This window comes from Drosophila tropicalis, unplaced genomic scaffold (genome assembly GCF_018151085.1).
Source record: "Drosophila tropicalis isolate 14030-0801.00 unplaced genomic scaffold, ASM1815108v1 contig_845, whole genome shotgun sequence".
In the NCBI taxonomy this organism is placed as follows: Eukaryota; Metazoa; Arthropoda; class Insecta; order Diptera; family Drosophilidae; genus Drosophila; species Drosophila tropicalis.
The window spans coordinates 10,678,789-10,698,502 of NW_027173338.1; the positions used below are offsets into that span (position 1 = coordinate 10,678,789).

General features: G+C 34.4%; 3 protein-coding genes and 5 non-coding genes across 10 annotated transcripts in view; 6 read left to right on the forward strand and 2 right to left on the reverse strand.

The window, feature by feature from the left end:
- The first annotated feature begins 320 nt into the window (after positions 1 to 320).
- Positions 321 to 7,754, forward strand: Hydr2 (abhydrolase domain-containing protein 2). Its single transcript, XM_068295257.1, has 5 exons — positions 321 to 753; positions 4,609 to 4,778; positions 4,852 to 5,206; positions 5,270 to 5,619; positions 7,015 to 7,754. The coding sequence occupies exons 1-5, from the start codon at positions 599 to 601 to the stop codon at positions 7,182 to 7,184; spliced, it is 1,200 nt and encodes a 399-aa protein (XP_068151358.1). The 5' UTR covers positions 321 to 598; the 3' UTR covers positions 7,185 to 7,754.
- TRNAG-GCC (transfer RNA glycine (anticodon GCC)) lies at positions 4,433 to 4,503 on the reverse strand. The gene has a single exon. It is a non-coding gene; the product is annotated as a tRNA-Gly (tRNA).
- Positions 5,713 to 5,794, forward strand: TRNAS-AGA (transfer RNA serine (anticodon AGA)). Its single transcript has one exon. It is a non-coding gene; the product is annotated as a tRNA-Ser (tRNA).
- Positions 5,901 to 5,982, forward strand: TRNAS-AGA (transfer RNA serine (anticodon AGA)). The gene has a single exon. It is a non-coding gene; the product is annotated as a tRNA-Ser (tRNA).
- Positions 6,459 to 6,540, forward strand: TRNAS-AGA (transfer RNA serine (anticodon AGA)). The gene has a single exon. It is a non-coding gene; the product is annotated as a tRNA-Ser (tRNA).
- TRNAS-CGA (transfer RNA serine (anticodon CGA)) lies at positions 6,846 to 6,927 on the forward strand. Its single transcript has one exon. It is a non-coding gene; the product is annotated as a tRNA-Ser (tRNA).
- A 929-nt stretch (positions 7,755 to 8,683) lies between the features above and the next one.
- LOC137580847 (uncharacterized) lies at positions 8,684 to 9,449 on the forward strand. Its single transcript, XM_068294981.1, has 3 exons — positions 8,684 to 8,796; positions 9,054 to 9,262; positions 9,328 to 9,449. The coding sequence occupies exons 1-3, from the start codon at positions 8,684 to 8,686 to the stop codon at positions 9,447 to 9,449; spliced, it is 444 nt and encodes a 147-aa protein (XP_068151082.1).
- A 2,453-nt stretch (positions 9,450 to 11,902) lies between these two features.
- Positions 11,903 to 19,714, reverse strand: part of LOC137581088 (uncharacterized) — a 31,074-nt gene continuing 23,262 nt past the window's right edge. For all 3 annotated transcript variants that reach the window (XM_068295256.1, XM_068295254.1, XM_068295255.1), the window contains one exon: positions 11,903 to 12,354. In XM_068295256.1, coding sequence (XP_068151357.1) covers positions 12,284 to 12,354 — 71 coding nt within the window. In that variant the 3' untranslated portion in view covers positions 11,903 to 12,283. The remainder of the gene's footprint in view (positions 12,355 to 19,714) is intronic.

Here is a 19,714-nt window from a genome sequence, read left to right on the forward strand (position 1 = left end):
TTTGCCGGTTACAGGTGAACGTTGGCACTTCATAATAATTTTGACTTCAATTGTGGCAACCATGTTGTTGCATCAGTAACTTAATGTCTTCCACATTTCTTTGATGAAAGTTTGTAAGTTCCTTGCCAGAGACCAATTAGCCAGCACTTCGGCAAGCGGCGTTCCTTATTTTCTACTTTGAATTTAAATTGCGTTTAACGGCCAGTTGGGCGGTTTTAAATTTTGTTGGAGACTTGTAAGTGAGAAACATCGTCTGGCATCACTGGCATTTTCAAATATTTTCTCCAGCTTTATTAGGCTTTCCAGAACTGGTAACACTGGACATTTGTTTTTGTTTTTTTCCATGGTTAGCACGCATCCGCACGAACATAGCAAGCGAGTATTGAATTTAAATCCGGCTTCTGCGTAAAGTAACGTGAAATAACTTTTTGATTGTGCTGATAAAATCATAGACACAATAGGCATATACACATAGCCACACACGCAGAAGGAACAAAACATACGAACAACACCCACATTTTGGGTTGGCTAAGGAGAAGCAGGAGGCAGAGGAGAAACGCTTGAAAAGGAAAACACCGAAACGAAAACTGATGCAAAAATGTCACCCGCTTTCCTCACACTTTTCGCCGTCTTTATATGCATTTTATTTCGCGTATTAAATGTCCATTCACAGCCCTTGAAACCAAGCGTTTGGTGCTTAGATTCACAATTTTTGGATTGCCTATATAAAATTGCTCCAGTGTTGAGAGAACCGTAAGTACATGCAAATCTCTTACATATAATTCAAATGTACATATATACAGCATAACTGGATACATGCTTCATATGTATCTATGTATGGGAGTAGGCGTGTCAGCTGTTTACAGCCAAGGAGAAAATATTAGATAACATTTTTATGTTATTATCTTTTTTGTGCATGTCGATAACAATAGTTTAATTTCCTTTGGTTTATTGCTTTTAAACGCATCAATTAAGCAATTTCGCAGGTAACTGAATGAATCATTAGACCGTTTGTCAATTATATGAAATTTGTTAACTGTTGATATTCGTTTGTTTTTTTTTTTTTTTGCCGGTTATTCAATTATTATCAATAAGTCGGCGTGTGTATTGTTTAAACAAATTATTATTCCATTGATAAGTAAGCTATTGCTATCTGTCTAAACATATCGCGTAGACCCTGACATTGCTTGATTTGATTCCCTATTGGGAGGAATAGAGTATTCCCTTTTGTTTTCAACTTGACCATTCCATCAATTTGAACCTCAAAATTAATCCTGATTAAGTGCTTTACCGCAAGCTTTGCCTCGTAGCAATTAGTCAAGGGATAATTATAGGGTATCAAAACGCCAACACAAACGTAATTTGATATTTGTATTGCTATCAATTTTCTGCCGGCTAAAACCACAACTGTTATAAGGAAAGAAGAGGGAGGGGAAAGCTTTTTAGTTATCGTTTAGCTAACAACCAATAAGTAACAATAAATACAAAAATATGCTTTAAAATTCTTGGAGTATTATCCCTGTAAATAAAACTTTTCGCTAATTAAAACGAAAATAAATATTTTTGAGCACTTACACATGTTTATATTTAATAAATACTCTAGTAAACATTTATATACTTACATACATACTATGTATATTTTTTATAGATCATTATGAGAACAAAGGAAAGCTTGTTGCAGGTGATTCACATGAATTAATAGTCTTGAAACCATATTAATAGAATATTCTTTGTGTTTTACTGAAAGTGATCAGCTTTTAAAGTTAAGGTTTTGTCTGAGCCCTTAGTTTTTAAAATACTATTTTTGATTGTTTTTAGGGTCACTGATAAGGGAACTTTAATCATTTAAAAACACACAGAATGTTTTTTTAGACATTCAAGTCATCTAGGGTGACTAAAAACATGATATTTGCAAACTTATACTGCTAAAAGGTCTATGTAATATGTGTACTTAAATGTAGACATTTCAGGAAGTTGAGAGGATATTTTAATGTAGATATTACTAAATTAATGCATATTCAAAGTGATTTAAACCCGATGTCAGCTTTGTGGATATAACAGAAAAGGTTACACAAATTTGTGCTTTTTGTCTTTGAATAAACACAACAATTTGTTATGACACATATTGACAAGATAAGATTTGCTTAGACAAGTCGATTTTTGGCTCATAAAATAGCTTTTATGACATCACTTGAATATCGCCTAGCTATTGCTCAGAGATTATACAACACTCTATGTAAAAAAAAGTCTTAAAATAAATTTTTAAAAAAACTTCAAAAACTCTTGCCACAGTCGGTTTGAATCACACTTGCCTTTACTAATAAATTCATAATCAAATATCAGAGATCTTAAGGACTTTGTAAATTTTAAGGAGTCTTAAGTTTAGATACACATAGAGCGAAAAAGTGTCGAGTTCCATTTGATCAAGCGGGTGCAAGCGAGACGAAAAAACTACACTAGTAGCTTGCGTTTAGAGTTCATGCATAGTTCATCGAAATAAACATTGTATCTCAAATCGCCTAAACCAATTAGGGTAGTTTTAATTGTTAAGAAAATCTTTGGAAGTTTTTTTTTTAAATATTTCTGAGAGAGAGTTTTACAAACATTTTTCGTTGGCTGTTGCAAAAATTAGTGCACAGCTGGAATATTTTTCTAGTCGCATATACAGAAAGTTTTAGCAGCCCCTTACATCCATATGAATATGTGCTTATACATATATCAGCAGAAATACATATAAAATCCCGCATGTACATATATACATAAAAAACATTTTTCTATAACATTTCTATATTTGTAATCTCTTAAAAAAAGAAAGCAAAAACATTGCTATATTTGCCATTTGTCTAGGGGTTTAGGTTTGGTTTGGTTCGTTGGTTGCCTCTGCGATAAGAACAAATTCGCTCTCTTCTATGGCCTACGAAGGAAAATGGGTCAAAGTACAAATTGAAGAGTCATAATTACGCAGTAAACGAAATGATTGGCACGCCTAGCAACCGACCAACCCACCGGCCGACCAAGTGACTAGGAGATATATCATAAAAATGTATACATATTGATACACAAAAAAAAAAATACCGGCAAAATGGTCAGATGCCGGGTGAAATGAAATAAACTACCTGTTTGGCCATTTGTTGGCTCTATGCCCGCGACGCCTTTTCTTTTGTTTGACAACAAAGCTTACGTAATCCCCAGACGCGATATTCTCAACATTATAAATCTTTTGGCTTTCTTTGCAAAAGCAAAAAACAAAATCAACTTAAATTTTGTAAATTGAGCTGGTTGTGTTTGTGTGATATGAGTCATGGAAATTTAACCAGCTGTTTTCCCCATTCAACTATCGGTTCTATTGTTTTGGAGCTTTTGGAATTGTTTTGCTACCCTTCAGTTAAATGATTAGTGTCCCTAACCCTTCCTCCACCTCTATCTTTGAACCTACACCCATATACATACATACATATGTATGTATGTATGTAAGTACATACCTCGTGTGTTGTTGTTGTTTATAAATAATCGATATGAAAATTCATGCTTTGACAGTGATAAAAAATTTATGATTTTTGCCATTTGTGTAAGTTCTCAATGCCGCCATACCAAAAGGAAAGTATGTACACCTATGTACTCGTATGTACATATGTATGTATAGGTAATTTTGATTGGAACTAATTGAAATAAACACAAATCATAAAATTGTGTGGCACGTTTTTTTGCACGACCCACTGACTGACACAATGGTTCTCAGATTTTTTCGGTATTTTTCTTTTTTACTTTTATTCTTTTTGCTATTTTTGACCTAATTGAATTCAATTTATTCTAACGCTGCACGTTTTTGTATATTTTCTGCTTTCATTTTAACATAATCCCTCCACGAATCAAAATAAAATATTAGAAAAGTCAGACATATGTTCAATATATGTATTCAATAAACAAACACTGAAATCCCTGTAATTTTTTTGGGATTAGAATAAAAATTTAATTGTCTTGTAATTTTGTAGCTCTTGTTTATAATTAGCCGTTAAAAATGTTAACTCATTATGCATTTTCAAATCAAAGGATATTCAAAGATTCGTATATCTGTCAAAATTTCGACCTACTGTAGGGTATTTCTCAACGTCTATTTTGCATTTGTTGACTTAGTTAATTAAAGTGATTTTTAGCATTTCCATTTTCCATAGTTTGGCATACATACTGAATATAAAACACGCGCCATTTGTTTTAATTATAGAAATAAATTTTCCTAAACTCGAAAAAGAGGAAAAACTTGTAGCCACGATGTGAGAGATCTGGCATGCGTTTTTGGCAAACAGCCTGCTGGAATTATGAGTATTTGGCAACTACCAGTAATTTGTGCATGGTCAAGGCCAGCAAATTGTAATAATTTATTGCCCATAAAAATAATAAAAATTAAAGTAATGGCAGGACAAAAAATTTAAGTTGCATCGGCCGGGAATCGAACCCGGGCCGCCCGCGTGGCAGGCGAGCATTCTACCACTGAACCACCGATGCTTGTGTTCGAATTAAGACTCCAGCTCCATAAGGGCACGCAGCTGTTGGAAATGAATTGTTTATAATGCTGAATTTAATCAATTTACTGTATTAATTGTTTTGCAGTTATATACCGCCACGTTTGTGGGGCTTCAGTGGACATGTGCAGACTGTATTGCACAGCATTGTGGGTCGAGTACGTTGTCCTTGGCCTTTGGGGGAGAGGGTGTATCTTTCCCTGCATGATGGCTCCACATTAACCTATGATCTCTATCAGCCACTGAACGAAAAAGAGGGTAAGTACTTGCATTAAATACGAGTGGACTGTAGTAGATACGATTTATACCATTCGATTTCAACAATTTCCAGACGACATCACCGTGGCAATTTGTCCGGGAATCGCAAATAGCTCGGAATCGGTGTACATACGTACATTTGTTCATTTAGCTCAATGCAACGGCTATCGCTGTGCTGTATTAAATCACATTGGGGCATTGCGTAGTGTTCAAGTGACATCGACACGCATCTTCACCTATGGCCATACAGAAGATTTTGCCTCCATGGTTGAGCATTTGCATCAGAAATATAGTCAGAGTCGCATTGTGGCTGTGGGCTTTAGTTTGGGTGGCAATCTGGTAACAAAGTACATGGGTGAGCTGCAAAAAACGAAGCCTTTGAGTGTCATTGGCGGTATATCCATATGCCAGGGTTACAATGCCGTCGAGTAAGTTGACAACTATTTGCTGATCCAACGAAGACTATATGTTTTTTATTTTTGAATCTATAGGGGAACCAAGTGGCTATTGAATTGGCAAAATTTCCGTCGCTTCTATCTCTACATCATGACTGAAAATGTGAAATCTATTATTCTACGTCATCGTCATATTCTCCTTTCGGATGAGGTCAAGGCTCGCCACAATCTCAATGAACGTGAAATAATTGCTGCTGCCACCTTGCCGGAATTGGATGAGGCCTACACGAGAAGAGTCTATAATTTCCCATCCACACAGGAGCTGTATAAATGGAGTTCATCGCTTTTCTATTTCGATACAATTGAGAAGCCAATGATATTTATTAATGCCAAGGATGATCCTCTGGTGCCAGAGGACTTGTTGCATCCCATCAAAGAGTATGCGAGTGAGTATAAGAATATGTTTTGTATAAGTAACTTGAGTGGCTAAAATGTGTGGCCTAGCATATGTACGGCATTAGAAACAGTTAGTCCAACAAGCAGTCGTGGCCGAGCGGTTAAGGCGTCTGACTAGAAATCAGATTCCCTCTGGGAGCGTAGGTTCGAATCCTACCGACTGCGAAAGAGGATTTAATTTTTTTTATTTTATAATTTTTTTTTTTGTTTTTATTAAAGAAATTAATTTTAATATTTAAATCACTGCTACTAATTAGTCACGGGTCATGGAGCAGTCGTGGCCGAGCGGTTAAGGCGTCTGACTAGAAATCAGATTCCCTCTGGGAGCGTAGGTTCGAATCCTACCGACTGCGATTTGAAGTTTTTAATTTTTTATTTATCTGAAGCCTTTAAAATAATTTAGAATCCAAATTAGCAGACGTTCATAAATATATTATATAGGGGGTGTATCTGAACAACCCGGAAGCCATCAGTCGAAAATAAGTGCTAGAAGTATAGTATATTTGAGCAACTTGACTATTTTACTCCATTGTCTCTTCAAAATTAATTAAATAGTGCTCCTAGTCTTAATTCTAATCGCTTGGTTCTATCTCCAACTTCTGGACTTATTAAACTTTTATACTTTTGCTTCGTTTTGCTCTCCAATTAATTTAAAATTTAATTGATTTCGATTAGATTTAGAGACTTGCTCACATCTGGCTGCCTTGTTTAAAATTTTCTTTGTTTTTATTGTTGGTTTTTTTTTTTTGCATTCTTTTTTGTTTTTTTTTATGATTTTTTATACTGTCGAAACTTAATAGAACGTTTTATTTTCGTACGAACACATCAAGCAGTCGTGGCCGAGCGGTTAAGGCGTCTGACTAGAAATCAGATTCCCTCTGGGAGCGTAGGTTCGAATCCTACCGACTGCGAATGAGGATTTTTTTTGCTAAATTTATATTGTCAGTATGTTTTTTTTTTTTTTGCCTGGCTTTCTGAATGTTCAAATCAATAAACAGCTTTAGTAAAAGTATATTTTGTTTTCCCAACTAAATAATAATATGAAGCCAATTGAAATTTTTAAACTTTTAATTTTTAGACAATCTTGTGTTTTATTTAAAAGGACATTTTTTTCATTTGCTTGTTTGGGGATGATTGTCCTCGCAAACGATTCTAACAGATGAAATTATTTCTCTTGTTATACCTTTATGATATTTTGTTCGTGTGGTTGCATCGAGCAGTTGTGGCCGAGTGGTTAAGGCGTCTGACTCGAAATCAGATTCCCTCTGGGAGCGTAGGTTCGAATCCTACCAACTGCGAAAGCTAGTAAATTTTTTTTATAAAATATTTTTTTTTTTTATTGTAGAAAAATTTATTAACATACATTTTGTTCTTTTTTCTTACAGCAACGCGACAAAATGCAGCCTACATTGAGGTAGCTCATGGTGGTCACTTAGGCTTCTATGAAGGCGGATTTTTATATCCCAATCCCGTCACCTGGCTGGACCGCACCTTAGTAGCCATGGTTGGATCCTTGGCGTTAATGCATGCAGATGTTACAAAGTCATCGACATAAAGGTCGCAGATGTTGTTATTTTACTAACACTCAAATGATTAAAACACAAAAAGAAAAACATTAACATAATTTAACAAGAAAACGAAAGAATATTGCTTGTGTGTCAAAATTGTATGTATGTAGCTGTCCAAATTAAATTTAAAATCTAAATTGGAAATTTGTGAAACGAAAGAAAAGATAATTAGAAAACACAAAACTAAATTGTTTGATGTAACGGAAATGGAAAACGAAACTATTCCTAAAATGGCTGCAAAAATCAATGTAAACTTTATGGCAAAGTGCATTTAAAACAGAGCATAATTTATCTATCATTGCGTTTTCTATCATTTAAAACATTTTGATTTGCCAAGTGAACTTTTATAATTTATTAACTTATGTGTAATTTTAGTTATAGCCACGGATAATTAATATCACCACTTTAAGCTAAATATTAATTGATTAGTCTTACTCCATCTATTTGATTTTTGAAAGCTTTATATTATACATATTTAACATATACAAAAGATGAAAGCAAACAGAAAACTAAAAAATGAAATCCACACAAAAATACAAAACTTATAACCAAACAAATTGCCTTATTGTAGATATTTTGATAATTATATGATTTAGAACTCCCAATTTTTATATTTTAAGATATGTATTTGTACAACGGTATACTACTATATGCATGCATGCATTTATATATGTACATATGTACTATATGTATATATAATGCATTTCATGAGTAATATCAAAACATAATTTTATTGGCCCCATATGGTATGGCTATGATGTTTTTTGTACGTATATATTTACGTATTATATATATTATTTTTCCGACTTTACAAGTTTTGTATACAGAATTTTAGTCTATTAACATAAAAAACTTATATATGCGTGTTTATATGTGTACAAATAATAAAAACAAACCATGAAAATGTTTCAATAAACAGTGTTTAATTGTTATAGCAATTGAAAATTGAAGATATATTTTTATATGGCTGATATATCACGTAAAAATTCTTTAAGATCGATCGCGACTGATTTGTTAATGAGAAGAAAGCAAAACAAATTTTATTTCAGGCCAAATTGATTATTTTTTATTCATTATTATTATCCAATTGTACAGAATTGTTGGGGGCAAGTTTCTCGGCAGCAACAGTTTAGGCCACATTTTTTGTTTAATGACTCACAGACTTCTTTAGTATAATTAAATGATAACAAGGCTGTAAAAGAGAATTTTATTTGTACATATGTAGTACAATGTTTTTGATAAATTTTTTCGTTTTTTTTTAGTTACTTACGTGGATACTTATTCTTCAATCTACATGCATTTGCTTCTTGAAGGTCACCTGAACTGATTGTTACATATTGGAATGGTGGTCCATTGGAGCAAGTCGTATCTAGCAGGCACACTCCGACGGCAGAACAAGAGCATGCTGGGGAGAGTTGAAGCGGTGCTGTGTACACACAATTTGGTCCACAGCAAGTGTTGGCCAATTGTGGCATGGCAGGTTCACATGAGTCTACGAATCTGCATTGATTCCATCCTACAAAATCCTGGCAAGTCAATGGGTTGGCGCAGGAACACGATGAACTCGGAGTGGCTGATGTCGAGGCCACCGCCAAAGCAGTAATCAAAAGTACAAAGAGTTGAAAATTCATTTTGACTGACTGCAGTTGAGGGCATGGAAGCTGCTTTTATAGGTTCCAGACACTCTTTGTTTACTCTGGACTAAAAATATTTACGGACTCTCTTTGCACAATTGTTTTGGTTGGATCGTACTACGATTGGCTATAAAAGGCCAGGGTACGCATGTTTTAATACAAGTAACACGAATCGACAAGCATGTGTGCCAAGACTATCTTTTGGAGTTTTCTCCTACTCAGCATATCGATTCAGATACAATTGGTGGCTTCATCTTTCGGATGTAATCAACCGGTGAAAAAGAGTTCCTGCTGCGATGCATCTTCGATACGCTTCCAATGCGTTTGCGACTTTACCTGCACGGCTTGGGATAAGCCCTGCAATTGGTGCTACACCTGTCCAGAGGAATTGGGCTATATTAATCAGATCCGAGCAAAAACCAATAAGCTGCGTAAGTCATAACAGAAATAATTAGTTTTCATACATATATTGACTTTATTTGCCTTTCACTTTTAGCCATCTTCGGCCTTCCCTATCGTAATCACACCGAGTGCCTGAACATCAATATTCTAACACATCAACAAACGAATTGCTGCAATTACTTTTGTCAAGCTAATATTAAAGACGTTTGCTTTTAATAAATGAATATGAAATTTTAAAATAAACAAAAATCTAAAGAAAGATTAGGAATGATTCCTAAAGTTTTAAAGTTGAGATGCTGGTGAAGAGATTTAGTAAACTAAACAAAAATAATTATTTATTATTAAAAAATTCAAATTGGTTGGAAATTGATAGATATTTGAGAGTAATCTCAACACAGTTTTAGCGGGAGGAACATATAAAAAACTTTCATTCGAGGCTAGTTTATTCAATGGGTAAGCCATTACAGTGGGATGATTGTCTTTCCTATTATATTTCCTTTCTACAACACAGTAGGCCAGAATATAATTGTAGACGAACTTCTCATATGGTAAGCCTCGAGAAATCTGCCTATCAAAAAATATTGTTTTCCATATTCCCTTTCAAAAGTATTCGCATAAACAAACTAAAGGCTTTTATCATAATTATACTTAAGTGTAGTCTCTCAAAAGTTGTCAAGTCATGTATCAGGACAAGGCCACTCAAATGGTACCCATGGCTGTGGTGCAACCACGTCTCAAGCAACCAATTCCCCAGGAGTTTAGCTGGGGCTCAGTTCTGCGTCTGAAGCACAACGATTACAAATTGAAATTTTTACAGAATATGGATGTGCTGATCATATCGTCAGGTGGCATTGTCACAGTGGGTCTTTTACGTGGCACTTATCATTTGCAGACATTACTTCATAGTTATTTCATTGATTTCGATGAGGAGACCACGCCCATTAGTTGCATTGTCCAGGACACGGCATTCGTGCAGGTGATCATAGCCGTTGACTATGTTGCCATAGGTGTATGATGTAGTCGAATGTGGCCAAAAGAAAGACGCGGGTCAATTAACATCATATGGTCACCCGCAGTAACCTCACATTTATGTCATAATTGTTAAAACAAATAAATTTTGTTTTAGTGTTGCAAAAAGCTGATCAAATTATTGAAATTCGAATCAATGGAAACAGAACTACATCTGTTTTAGTATTGGCTCTAGATAAATACTTGTATATACATAGGTAATATGTAAAAATATATAAAGGGACGATCAGTTGGGCTTACTCATTGCAATTTAAATATTTATCATCTTGAGTGTTTTGGTTTGGCAATGTCGAAAAGAGTGTTTTGGGTTTTTCCATATATCATATTGGAAATTTCCATGGTATTGATATAACCTTTCAGCCCTAAACACAATGGCTTGGAAATTCTTAAATTGGCAAATGAAGTGTGCACTTCTATATACCTCTCATTCATTGCGGATTTCTAGAATCGCCAATCTGTAAATGGGTAAACAGATTTTCCTCTTTGAGAAAAAAGAACTAATGGAATTCAATCGAAAACAATAGATAACTTTGAAAATCTCTATGAATCTAAAGAATTTTTTTTTTTTTTTTGTTAAGTTATCGGTGTGTCGATTACAAAATTTATTATTCTTTTCAGACTAAGAAGGCTTTTGTTTTAGGTTTTCCAATTGTCAGAAACGAGCCCTCGACTAGAACTCAAAAATTTCATTGTAGATTCTTACTCCCGACAGAACGAACAACAAAAACAAATTAATACAACATTCGGAATTCAGTTCGAAAAATATATTATTGAAATGGCGGCGAAACCAACCACCTCTTTGTTGCCTTATGTGATTGATTTGTTGAGTCGCAAGAAAACACTTTGTACGGGACATCGCAGAGTTAATTTTAGATGCAAGAGTTGTAATATTCTCTATTGCCTTTCAGGTACCAATGTGAACTCGATATGCGAAGAAATCAAGGATGCTGTAATGCAAGATCATATCCGAAACTTTAATTCACTGAAAGAAGCCGTCGAATTCGCCATTGAAGTGGGCATGGGGTTGGGCATTTTGGCCAAATCGAAAGGAGGTTTTCGTCTGCCATTCAAATTCAATACAGTGGGGTGTAAACCAATGGTGGATCGCATCACTGCAGCACAAGGTCGTGCTGCCATTAGACGCAGGATGCCAGTAAGGTCAACTTGTATTCATTTAAATAACCGCTTTTGACCTCTCTAACATTTGAACTCAGGCAAAAAGCAAGTCGAAGATGGCAAAGACCGCGAAGAAAGTGCAAGCCAAGCGTCCAAAAGTGGCTGTATCTCGTGCTCGACGTAATCCTCCTGTAAAGCGTGCACGTTCCAATGCCGCTAAGAAATAAGGTTCTTAGTCCCATATCTTAGATTAATAATGTTTAGAAAATTGATTACCAATATCCAAATTATTATAATGAATAAGAAATGGAATCAAGTACTGGGCCGGACAGTTTAGAGACTTGATCTCCCTTACTAAATCGTCATCCTGTCGTAACAATATTGTATTTTTAGATACAACTTGTAATCTCTTTAAATTGAAACATGTATATTTCTTATTCGTTAATGTGACATATCTAGGGTTAAATAATATTAAAGAAAACTAAGAACTATTTGTCCAATGCTAAAATATTCACAATTTCCTCTACTATAAAGTCAGATCCGATAATAAAAATCAAATGCTTTCAAAGTTTTTATATATTTTTCAATGTATCCCAAAAATTGATTGGATTTATTCTTTTTGTTTTTTGGTTTAGCTACAAATTACATTGTATATATGTAGTAATTATATATGATATCTTGTAATTACACAATCCTTTGGAGTTTCGTCTCTTACTAAGGTATATTATGTATTTGTTTTCATTGTTAGCTACTTATCTGACTAAGTTAATTGAGTGCTATATTATAACTAATACATATATATATATTTACACACATAGAAACTCTGTACTAACATTAAATGCCATTATATGTATATTAGTTATTTACTTTAATGATAATCTTAATACCTAGCCACTTAGTTAGTATTAGTTTAAATCATACATTAGCTTTTCAGCATTGTTAGGTTCTTCGCAGTCAAATGAAGCCATCATTAGTTCTGCAATAAAAAAAAAAAAATAATAGTACAATGTTTTAGTAAAACTTCATTCAATTTTAATCATTGTTAGAAAAACTAAAGGAAATTAGTATAACAACTAGATTCAAGGTTTGTTTATTATTTCGGTGTTGTTGACGAAAATCTGAAGAAAAAAACAAAAAAACTGTCATTTAAGTTGTTTGTCCACTTGATTGAAAAGGACACTCAAGCGTAGCACACACACACACACACACACACACACACACACACACACATAGCCTCCAATGGAAATTGTCCAACGAAATTTCAGTCATGCGTGCCACAAAATATTTGACATTTGCTTTAGTGTGGATTTTTTTCCATTTCTATTTGTATGGCTCACTCTATTGGTCTTCTGGTAGGTCCGGCACGTGTTTGATGTTATTCAATATTTCTTAAGAGCCTTTGTAGAGAGTCGCTTATATTTAGAATTGCCCAACTCCCCCTCGAACCTCCATAATGGACTACTTCCACAAGAAACGAAAAAAAAGGCTTCAATTATTCTTTCGTTTGGTGTAAACAAAAACTTTGAATACAGTTAAAATTGATGATCTGGCAAAGTAGCGCATTTAAACTTTATATTCCCAAATTTGGTAAAGAATTTTATGTCTTTATACCCTGTAAGCCAATTTGCTAACCAACTTATAACAAGGACAGTAAGGACAAGCTAATCAAGACCTGAATTGAAAGACACGTCCTTTGTGTGCCTAAAGTACTTCAAATGAGGGGTATCTCAAAGTTGTTCCATTGGCTATTTGTATCGAATGGTTTGGCTTGCCAGGAAGTCCAATTAGCATTTTAATTTATGCAGTTTATTTTAGTATTTTCATTTGCATATTTACTTTAAGAAATGGCTTTAGAAACAACTTCGATTTGCTTTGAATTCATTTAGCGATTCGAATGAATTTATTTCTGATTGAAATTTAAAAACCCAAAACTTACCAAGACTATAAAGAAAATCTGATTGATTTAATGCTTTAATCAGTAAGTTTAAGAGAGTTTATGGATTTAAATACATATATTTTTATTATTGAAGCTTTCCAGTTGATTTAGCAATCGAGTGTCCCTTTTTTTGCCGAATATTACTTGGCCATCATGTTCTTTTGGCTTATAAATTATGACTCAAACTCATTTGGCCATCAACTTGCGGTCAAAACGATATAAAAAAAGTTTAGAGCATGACCAAAAACACATTTCATTCATACTTGAGTTGACAGAGGACTCTACGAATAGGCCGTTAACCGCTCGTTAGACACTAGAGACAGAGTCTTCATGCATTCATCATGTTCGCAGGCCGTAAAAACAAGTTCCAACTCGGCAGTAACAGAACCAAAAAAAAAAAAAAAAACTGAAAAAACCTAACAAAAATCTTTATGGCAAAGGGGAAAATATTTACACACACGACTCCATTAAAACTAAACAAGAAAAAAACAGATAGATCCCTATAGCCATAGTTATACCCTACTCTAATGGAGTAATGGGTATAAAGGTATATCAGAGAAAGGGAAGGAATGCCTTATGTCTCTCGATATCTGATGGCTCCATACTTTATAAACTAAAAAATAAACATGTTGTTAATAAAAAGGATCATTCTTTATTTTAACATATACTTTAAGACCGATCATTTATATAAGGCTTTTATAAATATTCTTTTCTTGACAGAAGTTTAGTGGAGAACACATTTCAGTTTTTTGAAGTAGGAGTATATTTCTTCATTTTGATCTGTTTAGTTTTTAATGAAAAGTAATCAAAATTGAGATCAAAAAGTTCGAGCTGATTAGTGCCTCTTTGCTATCCATTACCTGGCATAGAGTATAACAAAGTCAACTTTGAAAGTTTCTAAATTTTTTTTTATTTTTTCAGCTCTATCTTCTTTGCTGACGTTTTTGCCTGGACCATATCCAAAGCCAACACAATTCTTTTGGAGTGGGGTTTAACTTTGGAAAATGTTCAGTCTATGTGCTGAGTATGGAGGATACAAATCCTATAAACATACAAGGACCCACCCGCAGTCCGCCTGCACACACACCCATACACACAATGGCTAACTGTGGGAGTAAGATATGCTGGCTGACGACCGTGCCACATTCTGTGGCAAGTCAGGCGCACATCTGTTGACCAAAGCTGACCAAAGAGCTCGTCGTAACATTGTAAAATTTTAATGGGCTCATGGTGTGAATTGGGCATGGTCGGCACATAGCTTTTTCTTCTTGCCATTTTTTCCTTTTTTTTTCTCTTTGGCTTTTGTTGATTTAACACGCACACAACCACACCCACAAGTCCACGCACACAAGACACGCACACACACACACACACGCTCACAATTTTTTTGGCCAGACGCCAGTTTGTTACAAACTTTATTAAATTCTTTGTGTTCTTTTTTCTTTTTTTTTCGACCGTTTTGTTGTTCTCTATTAAAATGTAACAAGCTCCCACTTCACAACGCAGAACACTTGACTGTCTTGTCAGCACTTGACCGCAAGTCAACCCATTTACAAGGAGCCACGTATCAAGTTGCGTTCATATTAACCATTTGCCCCCCTCATATCCTTGTTCATAAATTGTGTTGCCGAAGAGTGCAGAATTTTGGTAGTTCACTTGTTTAGAACTTATTATCTTCTTCTTAATCAAAATATGTGTAAAACGTGAACATTTAGAACCATGCACATGATCCCTACGAGGTGAAATAGTTTTGAATTAATAGAGCTTCCTTGTTGTGAGACTCTAACGATGGAAATCTGCTTCTGATTCAATCAATAAGTGAACCAATCTTTTGAATTTAGTTTTAGGTGAGTTTCAAAAGAAATGGTTCTGAATGAAAGATACATTCCATTTCCATAGAAAACAAAGTGCACCATGAATCCTTACATTAAACTAACATAACATTTTCACTTCTATCAAATTATTGAGGCAAAATTTGCATTAAATTGTGCTTACATTAGGAAGGCCAAAGGGAATGCAATTACGGACATCTGAAGGATTTCCATGACAAATTCTTGTAATGAAATTCTTTCACTTAAATAATTTCAAAATTTCTAACATACTTATCTCATGCTAATATTATTTTAATTTTGACCTATTGACAATTTTGGTATTGTGGGTTTTTGCTACTGTTCGTATAATGGGAATTAATCAATGGTCTTACTTATGGCCTTGTTCAAAGATTTTCAAATGACTATGCTACCTTCCCCCAGGCCAGTTGCTGCAGCAGCTCCTTATGTTTCTCCATTCATTCAGATTGCTTGGGACAGAGTCCCGAAACTAATGAATATGCTGCAAATGTTTGCATGGCTTCCTGTTAGCCATTGAGTTGAACCTCAGTGACCAAGGGGCCAAGATGAATGTGTGCACAATGTGCATACATACAAAAGTATGTATATTTGTACATATATACTAATGAGCACAATTGAAATAACACATTTAACTTCTATATACATATATGTATATGCATGAATGTTTATACAAATTAGTTAAATTTGAATCCCCAAGAACATTTGGGCTTGGTTTGTGGCTTCTGTTGTTGACCCAACCAACTTATGCAATTGCATTTGATTTTGACTTTTGGCATTTGAGAATTTAATATTAAATTATTATTATTTTATATATTTTCTTGGAAAAGAGTGTCTAAGAGCATGAATAAATGTTTGCCAAAGTGAAATTCTGTTAGCACATATTCCAAATTCTTCACCAAGTTTCACTCACACAAAGAGGCCCAAGGAGGGGCCAAAGGCTCGTCGAGGTTGACACTTCAGTAGAGATTGTGTGTGCGGTCAGGCTTTTACCTCAACCTATTCATCCTATCGCATTCAAGTGGCAACTGAGAGTTCGGTGCATCGTGCTGGCCTTTTTCCCCTCTTTTACCCATCCTTTTGGCCTGGCAGTCGGTTACGTATCAGTACCTAGCCAGGAGTAGCAGTGGTTTGGTTATAGGAGAATAACAATGCTCTCGTGTCGGTTAGAAGAGTTCTCAGAGGTCTGTGCAAAGTGCGGAGATTCTGTGTGTCTCTGTGTGTGTGTGTGGATATATGGCATGAAATGAAAGTATAAGAAGAAAATACAAACAAAATAAAAGGAAAGAAAAAAATCCTCAGAAAGGAAAAACAATTAAATGCTTTTGTGGTCTCTATGGTGGGGATTTTTTTGAAAAGCATTTTCCTTCAGGTAGAAAAAGCCTCTGTTTGTTGACATAACCGACTCGTATTGTTAATGGTGGGGGTGAGGGACGAATTTTCTTTAATTTTAAAAAACGAAAACAAGATTTTCCTTTCATTTGTTCTTTAGTATCGTTTTAGAAACACATTTATTTATGCGTTGTTGTTTATTCAATTCTTAAGTCGTGTTTTGGGGAGATTCCTTTTCTTTGCGTTGACCAACACTGAAGAAAAATGTTATCAGAAAACTTTTATTAGAAAATTGTAAAGATTTTTCTTGTCTAGATCACTTGGGAATGAGTGTTCTATGTGTAAATAGTTCATTTGATCTGTAACTCGTCTATTTTTAAAATGTTTCCATAATATCCATTAGAATTTCAAATAAATTAGATAATCACATAAGATTAATCCCATTACAATTGAGAATCTTTAGCCTTAGATTTGGAATATGGTAATATTGGGATGTTATACATATCACTCGTAATCATTTCACTAAATTAAGTAACTAGACAAAGCTTATTTCTTAATAACAATGGCTATAACTTGTATCAAAGCAAAAATAATAAAACTCTAGTTAATTTTTCAATGTTTTTCAGAATTTATTTTGTCATTTTACGAAGATGCTCACAGTGTGGCATGTAGCATCAATTACTCGTCCTCGACCTCGTCCTCGACTGAGACTGAGGCAGTCAACCGGAGCTATGGCAACAGAACAATGGCCGACAGCGGTAACTACTGTAAAATTGTTTTGATGCCATTGTGGAAACAATATCAAAAGGAGATTTGGCGAGACGAGGCGGGACGGAGTTAGAATGACTTAAACATGAGAGTGACAGGTCAGACAGACAGACAGGTGATAGATAACAAGGACAGTCTATGCCATTTTTCTACATCAAAATACGAACATACACACAAAAAAAAAGAAGAATAGCCCAGAAGGAGGCAAAAAATAACAAAACGAATCTGCCCACAAACTGAATACCAATAATGTGTTGCTGTCAGTTGGCTTAGTGTGTGTGGAGACAGAAGGAGTCGAGCAGGACATTCACTAACTGCAGTTTGGCTTATCTATTTATCTCGACTGTCTATCAAGTTGGTGCTGCTGCTGCTGCTGCTGTCAGTGGCTAAAACAATATAAATATGTATCTTATCAACTTTCAATGCATTTTTTAAACAAGAATTTCATTTAGCTCATGCATTTTGAAACAGATTTTAATTATCTCAAACTTTGAAGTTACTTTATTAACTTGCTGCGGCTTTAAACGTCTCCTATTCTAACCCGCTTTCAATTTCCTTCGTTGGCTAAGCCACTTCAAACTCGACATTGTTATCTCTTCATTAAGCAATGTTATTAAAAATAGTTCGCATAGCAAACAAAATTCACAAGCTTGTAAAAAGAAAGAAAGAAAACGGTATAAAAGTATTAAACTATGTATAATTTTCTGCTCAACAACCTGGGCGGATAGTTCTGCTAACACACATACATACATACATATATACATTTTCCCCTGTTTATCTATTTTTTTATTATTCCCTTTTTTTTGTTGTGTTGGCGGTGGGGAAACTTAAGGGATTGTGCAGGATGAGGTAGAAAGATTAAGTGAATGAAATCCTCTTATAACAATAAGTAAACTATAAAAAAACAGATACACTTCTGCTGTCTGGGTCTACATGAAAGGCTTAAAGCAACTAAAACAAGTCTCAGGGATTAGGGCGTACCCAACATAACAAACGTTTATAAAGCCAGGATAACCCAACTTAAGTTCTATGAATTGTAGTTTAGAGTCAATCAGAGAGTGATTATGAAAATAAAAACAATCAGAAGCTAATTTGGCGTGGGGTTCCGAGTTCATATACCTAGCATTGACCATTAATTTTGTTTGGCTTTAAAATCTCTTTTTAGGGTTTAAGGACAATGACGTACAAATGACCCTTAAACTATTAAAAACTATTTAATTAATCCATTCTAACAAGTCTGCAAAGAACAAGACATGGGCTAATTTAAGCATATCCTTTGCAAAGGCATAAACACTTATAGGAACAATTTGTTGGGTAGACTGTCGAAAAGAAGTATTATAAGTATTATGACTTTTCATTTACAAAGTAAAGCATATTCATTTGGTTTTTGGTTCAATTCAATTTTGGACGGCTTTTCGCAGCAAAACCATAAAAAGCTATGACATTAGTGAGCTTGTGAGTGTCCAGAGTGCAAAACTATTATTTTAAAGTATTGTTCTAAGGCTTTGCTAGCTATTAACTAAATTGAGCAAAGGCGTTTTCTTGTCATCTCCCTTTTATCTCTACGCTTTAGAAATTTATATCTTTCTTCATTGCCAAAGCAAATGTTTGTTTGCTTTATTAAAAGGATTTCTACATAAGCCTGTAGTTAAGTATTAAAAAGTACTTGAAAAACCAATTTCTGCCTCTCAATATGTTGACGGAAAAGTTCTATAAACAAGCACGTATGTACATGTAAATGATAAAAGAACAAAAAAAAATAGATAAAATTTATTTATACAAATGCAAAAATGTGCAAACTTTTTGGGCGACTACTTCGTTTGCATTTTAGTTACGTTTTCTTTTGCTGACAACTTTTCCCCAGCTAAAACTTTGACTTAGTGGACAGTTTGGGTTTTCTCTACTTCTTTTTTTTATTTTGTCCTCTTGTGGTAGATGGCAAAAAGGAAACTGATTTAGATGAAAGAAAGCTTAACAAGAGAAAGAAATGTAAAACGCATTTTCGGTTTCTTTGCTGTTGTTCAAAAAGACAGCTAGAAAACAAGTTTGACATCGATGCAAAGTCTCTTGCTCCTGCATTCTCTGTGGATGAGCAAAACAGTACAAAAAAGGCAAACCACAATAACAGAAAAGTTAAAATCGTAAACAAGTGGGAATAAGTGGAAAGCCAAAGAAGATTCAAATGGATTTCAAATGCATTCACTTTTATCTAACAATTAGTTTAACATTTCATATTCTTTCATGGGAACCAAAAAGTAGGCTATGAATATAAGTTGGATTAAGAAGGGATCCAGTTCATCTTCACACATGCATGGCATAGGCGTGTTATAACTTTAATCTGTAACTAAATGCTAAGGTTTGAAATAGTAATCTTAGATGTAAGAACTATTGAGATAAATACTTTTACTTATTCAGCTGAGATTCAATGTTGAAGAAGAATATTTTTGGTGGGA

Coding starts and splice junctions, on each gene's coding strand:
- Hydr2 (XM_068295257.1), top strand. CDS start 599: ATGTCACCCGCTTTCCTCACACTTTTCGCCGTCTTTATATGCATTTTA. Junction 4,779..4,851: donor GCCACTGAACGAAAAAGAGG/GTAAGTACTTGC, acceptor AACAATTTCCAG/ACGACATCACCGTGGCAATT. Junction 5,620..7,014: donor TCCCATCAAAGAGTATGCGA/GTGAGTATAAGA, acceptor TTTTTCTTACAG/CAACGCGACAAAATGCAGCC.
- LOC137580847 (XM_068294981.1), top strand. CDS start 8,684: ATGAGTCTACGAATCTGCATTGATTCCATCCTACAAAATCCTGGCAAG. Junction 8,797..9,053: donor TCGAGGCCACCGCCAAAGCA/GTAATCAAAAGT, acceptor TCTCCTACTCAG/CATATCGATTCAGATACAAT. Junction 9,263..9,327: donor AGCAAAAACCAATAAGCTGC/GTAAGTCATAAC, acceptor TTTCACTTTTAG/CCATCTTCGGCCTTCCCTAT.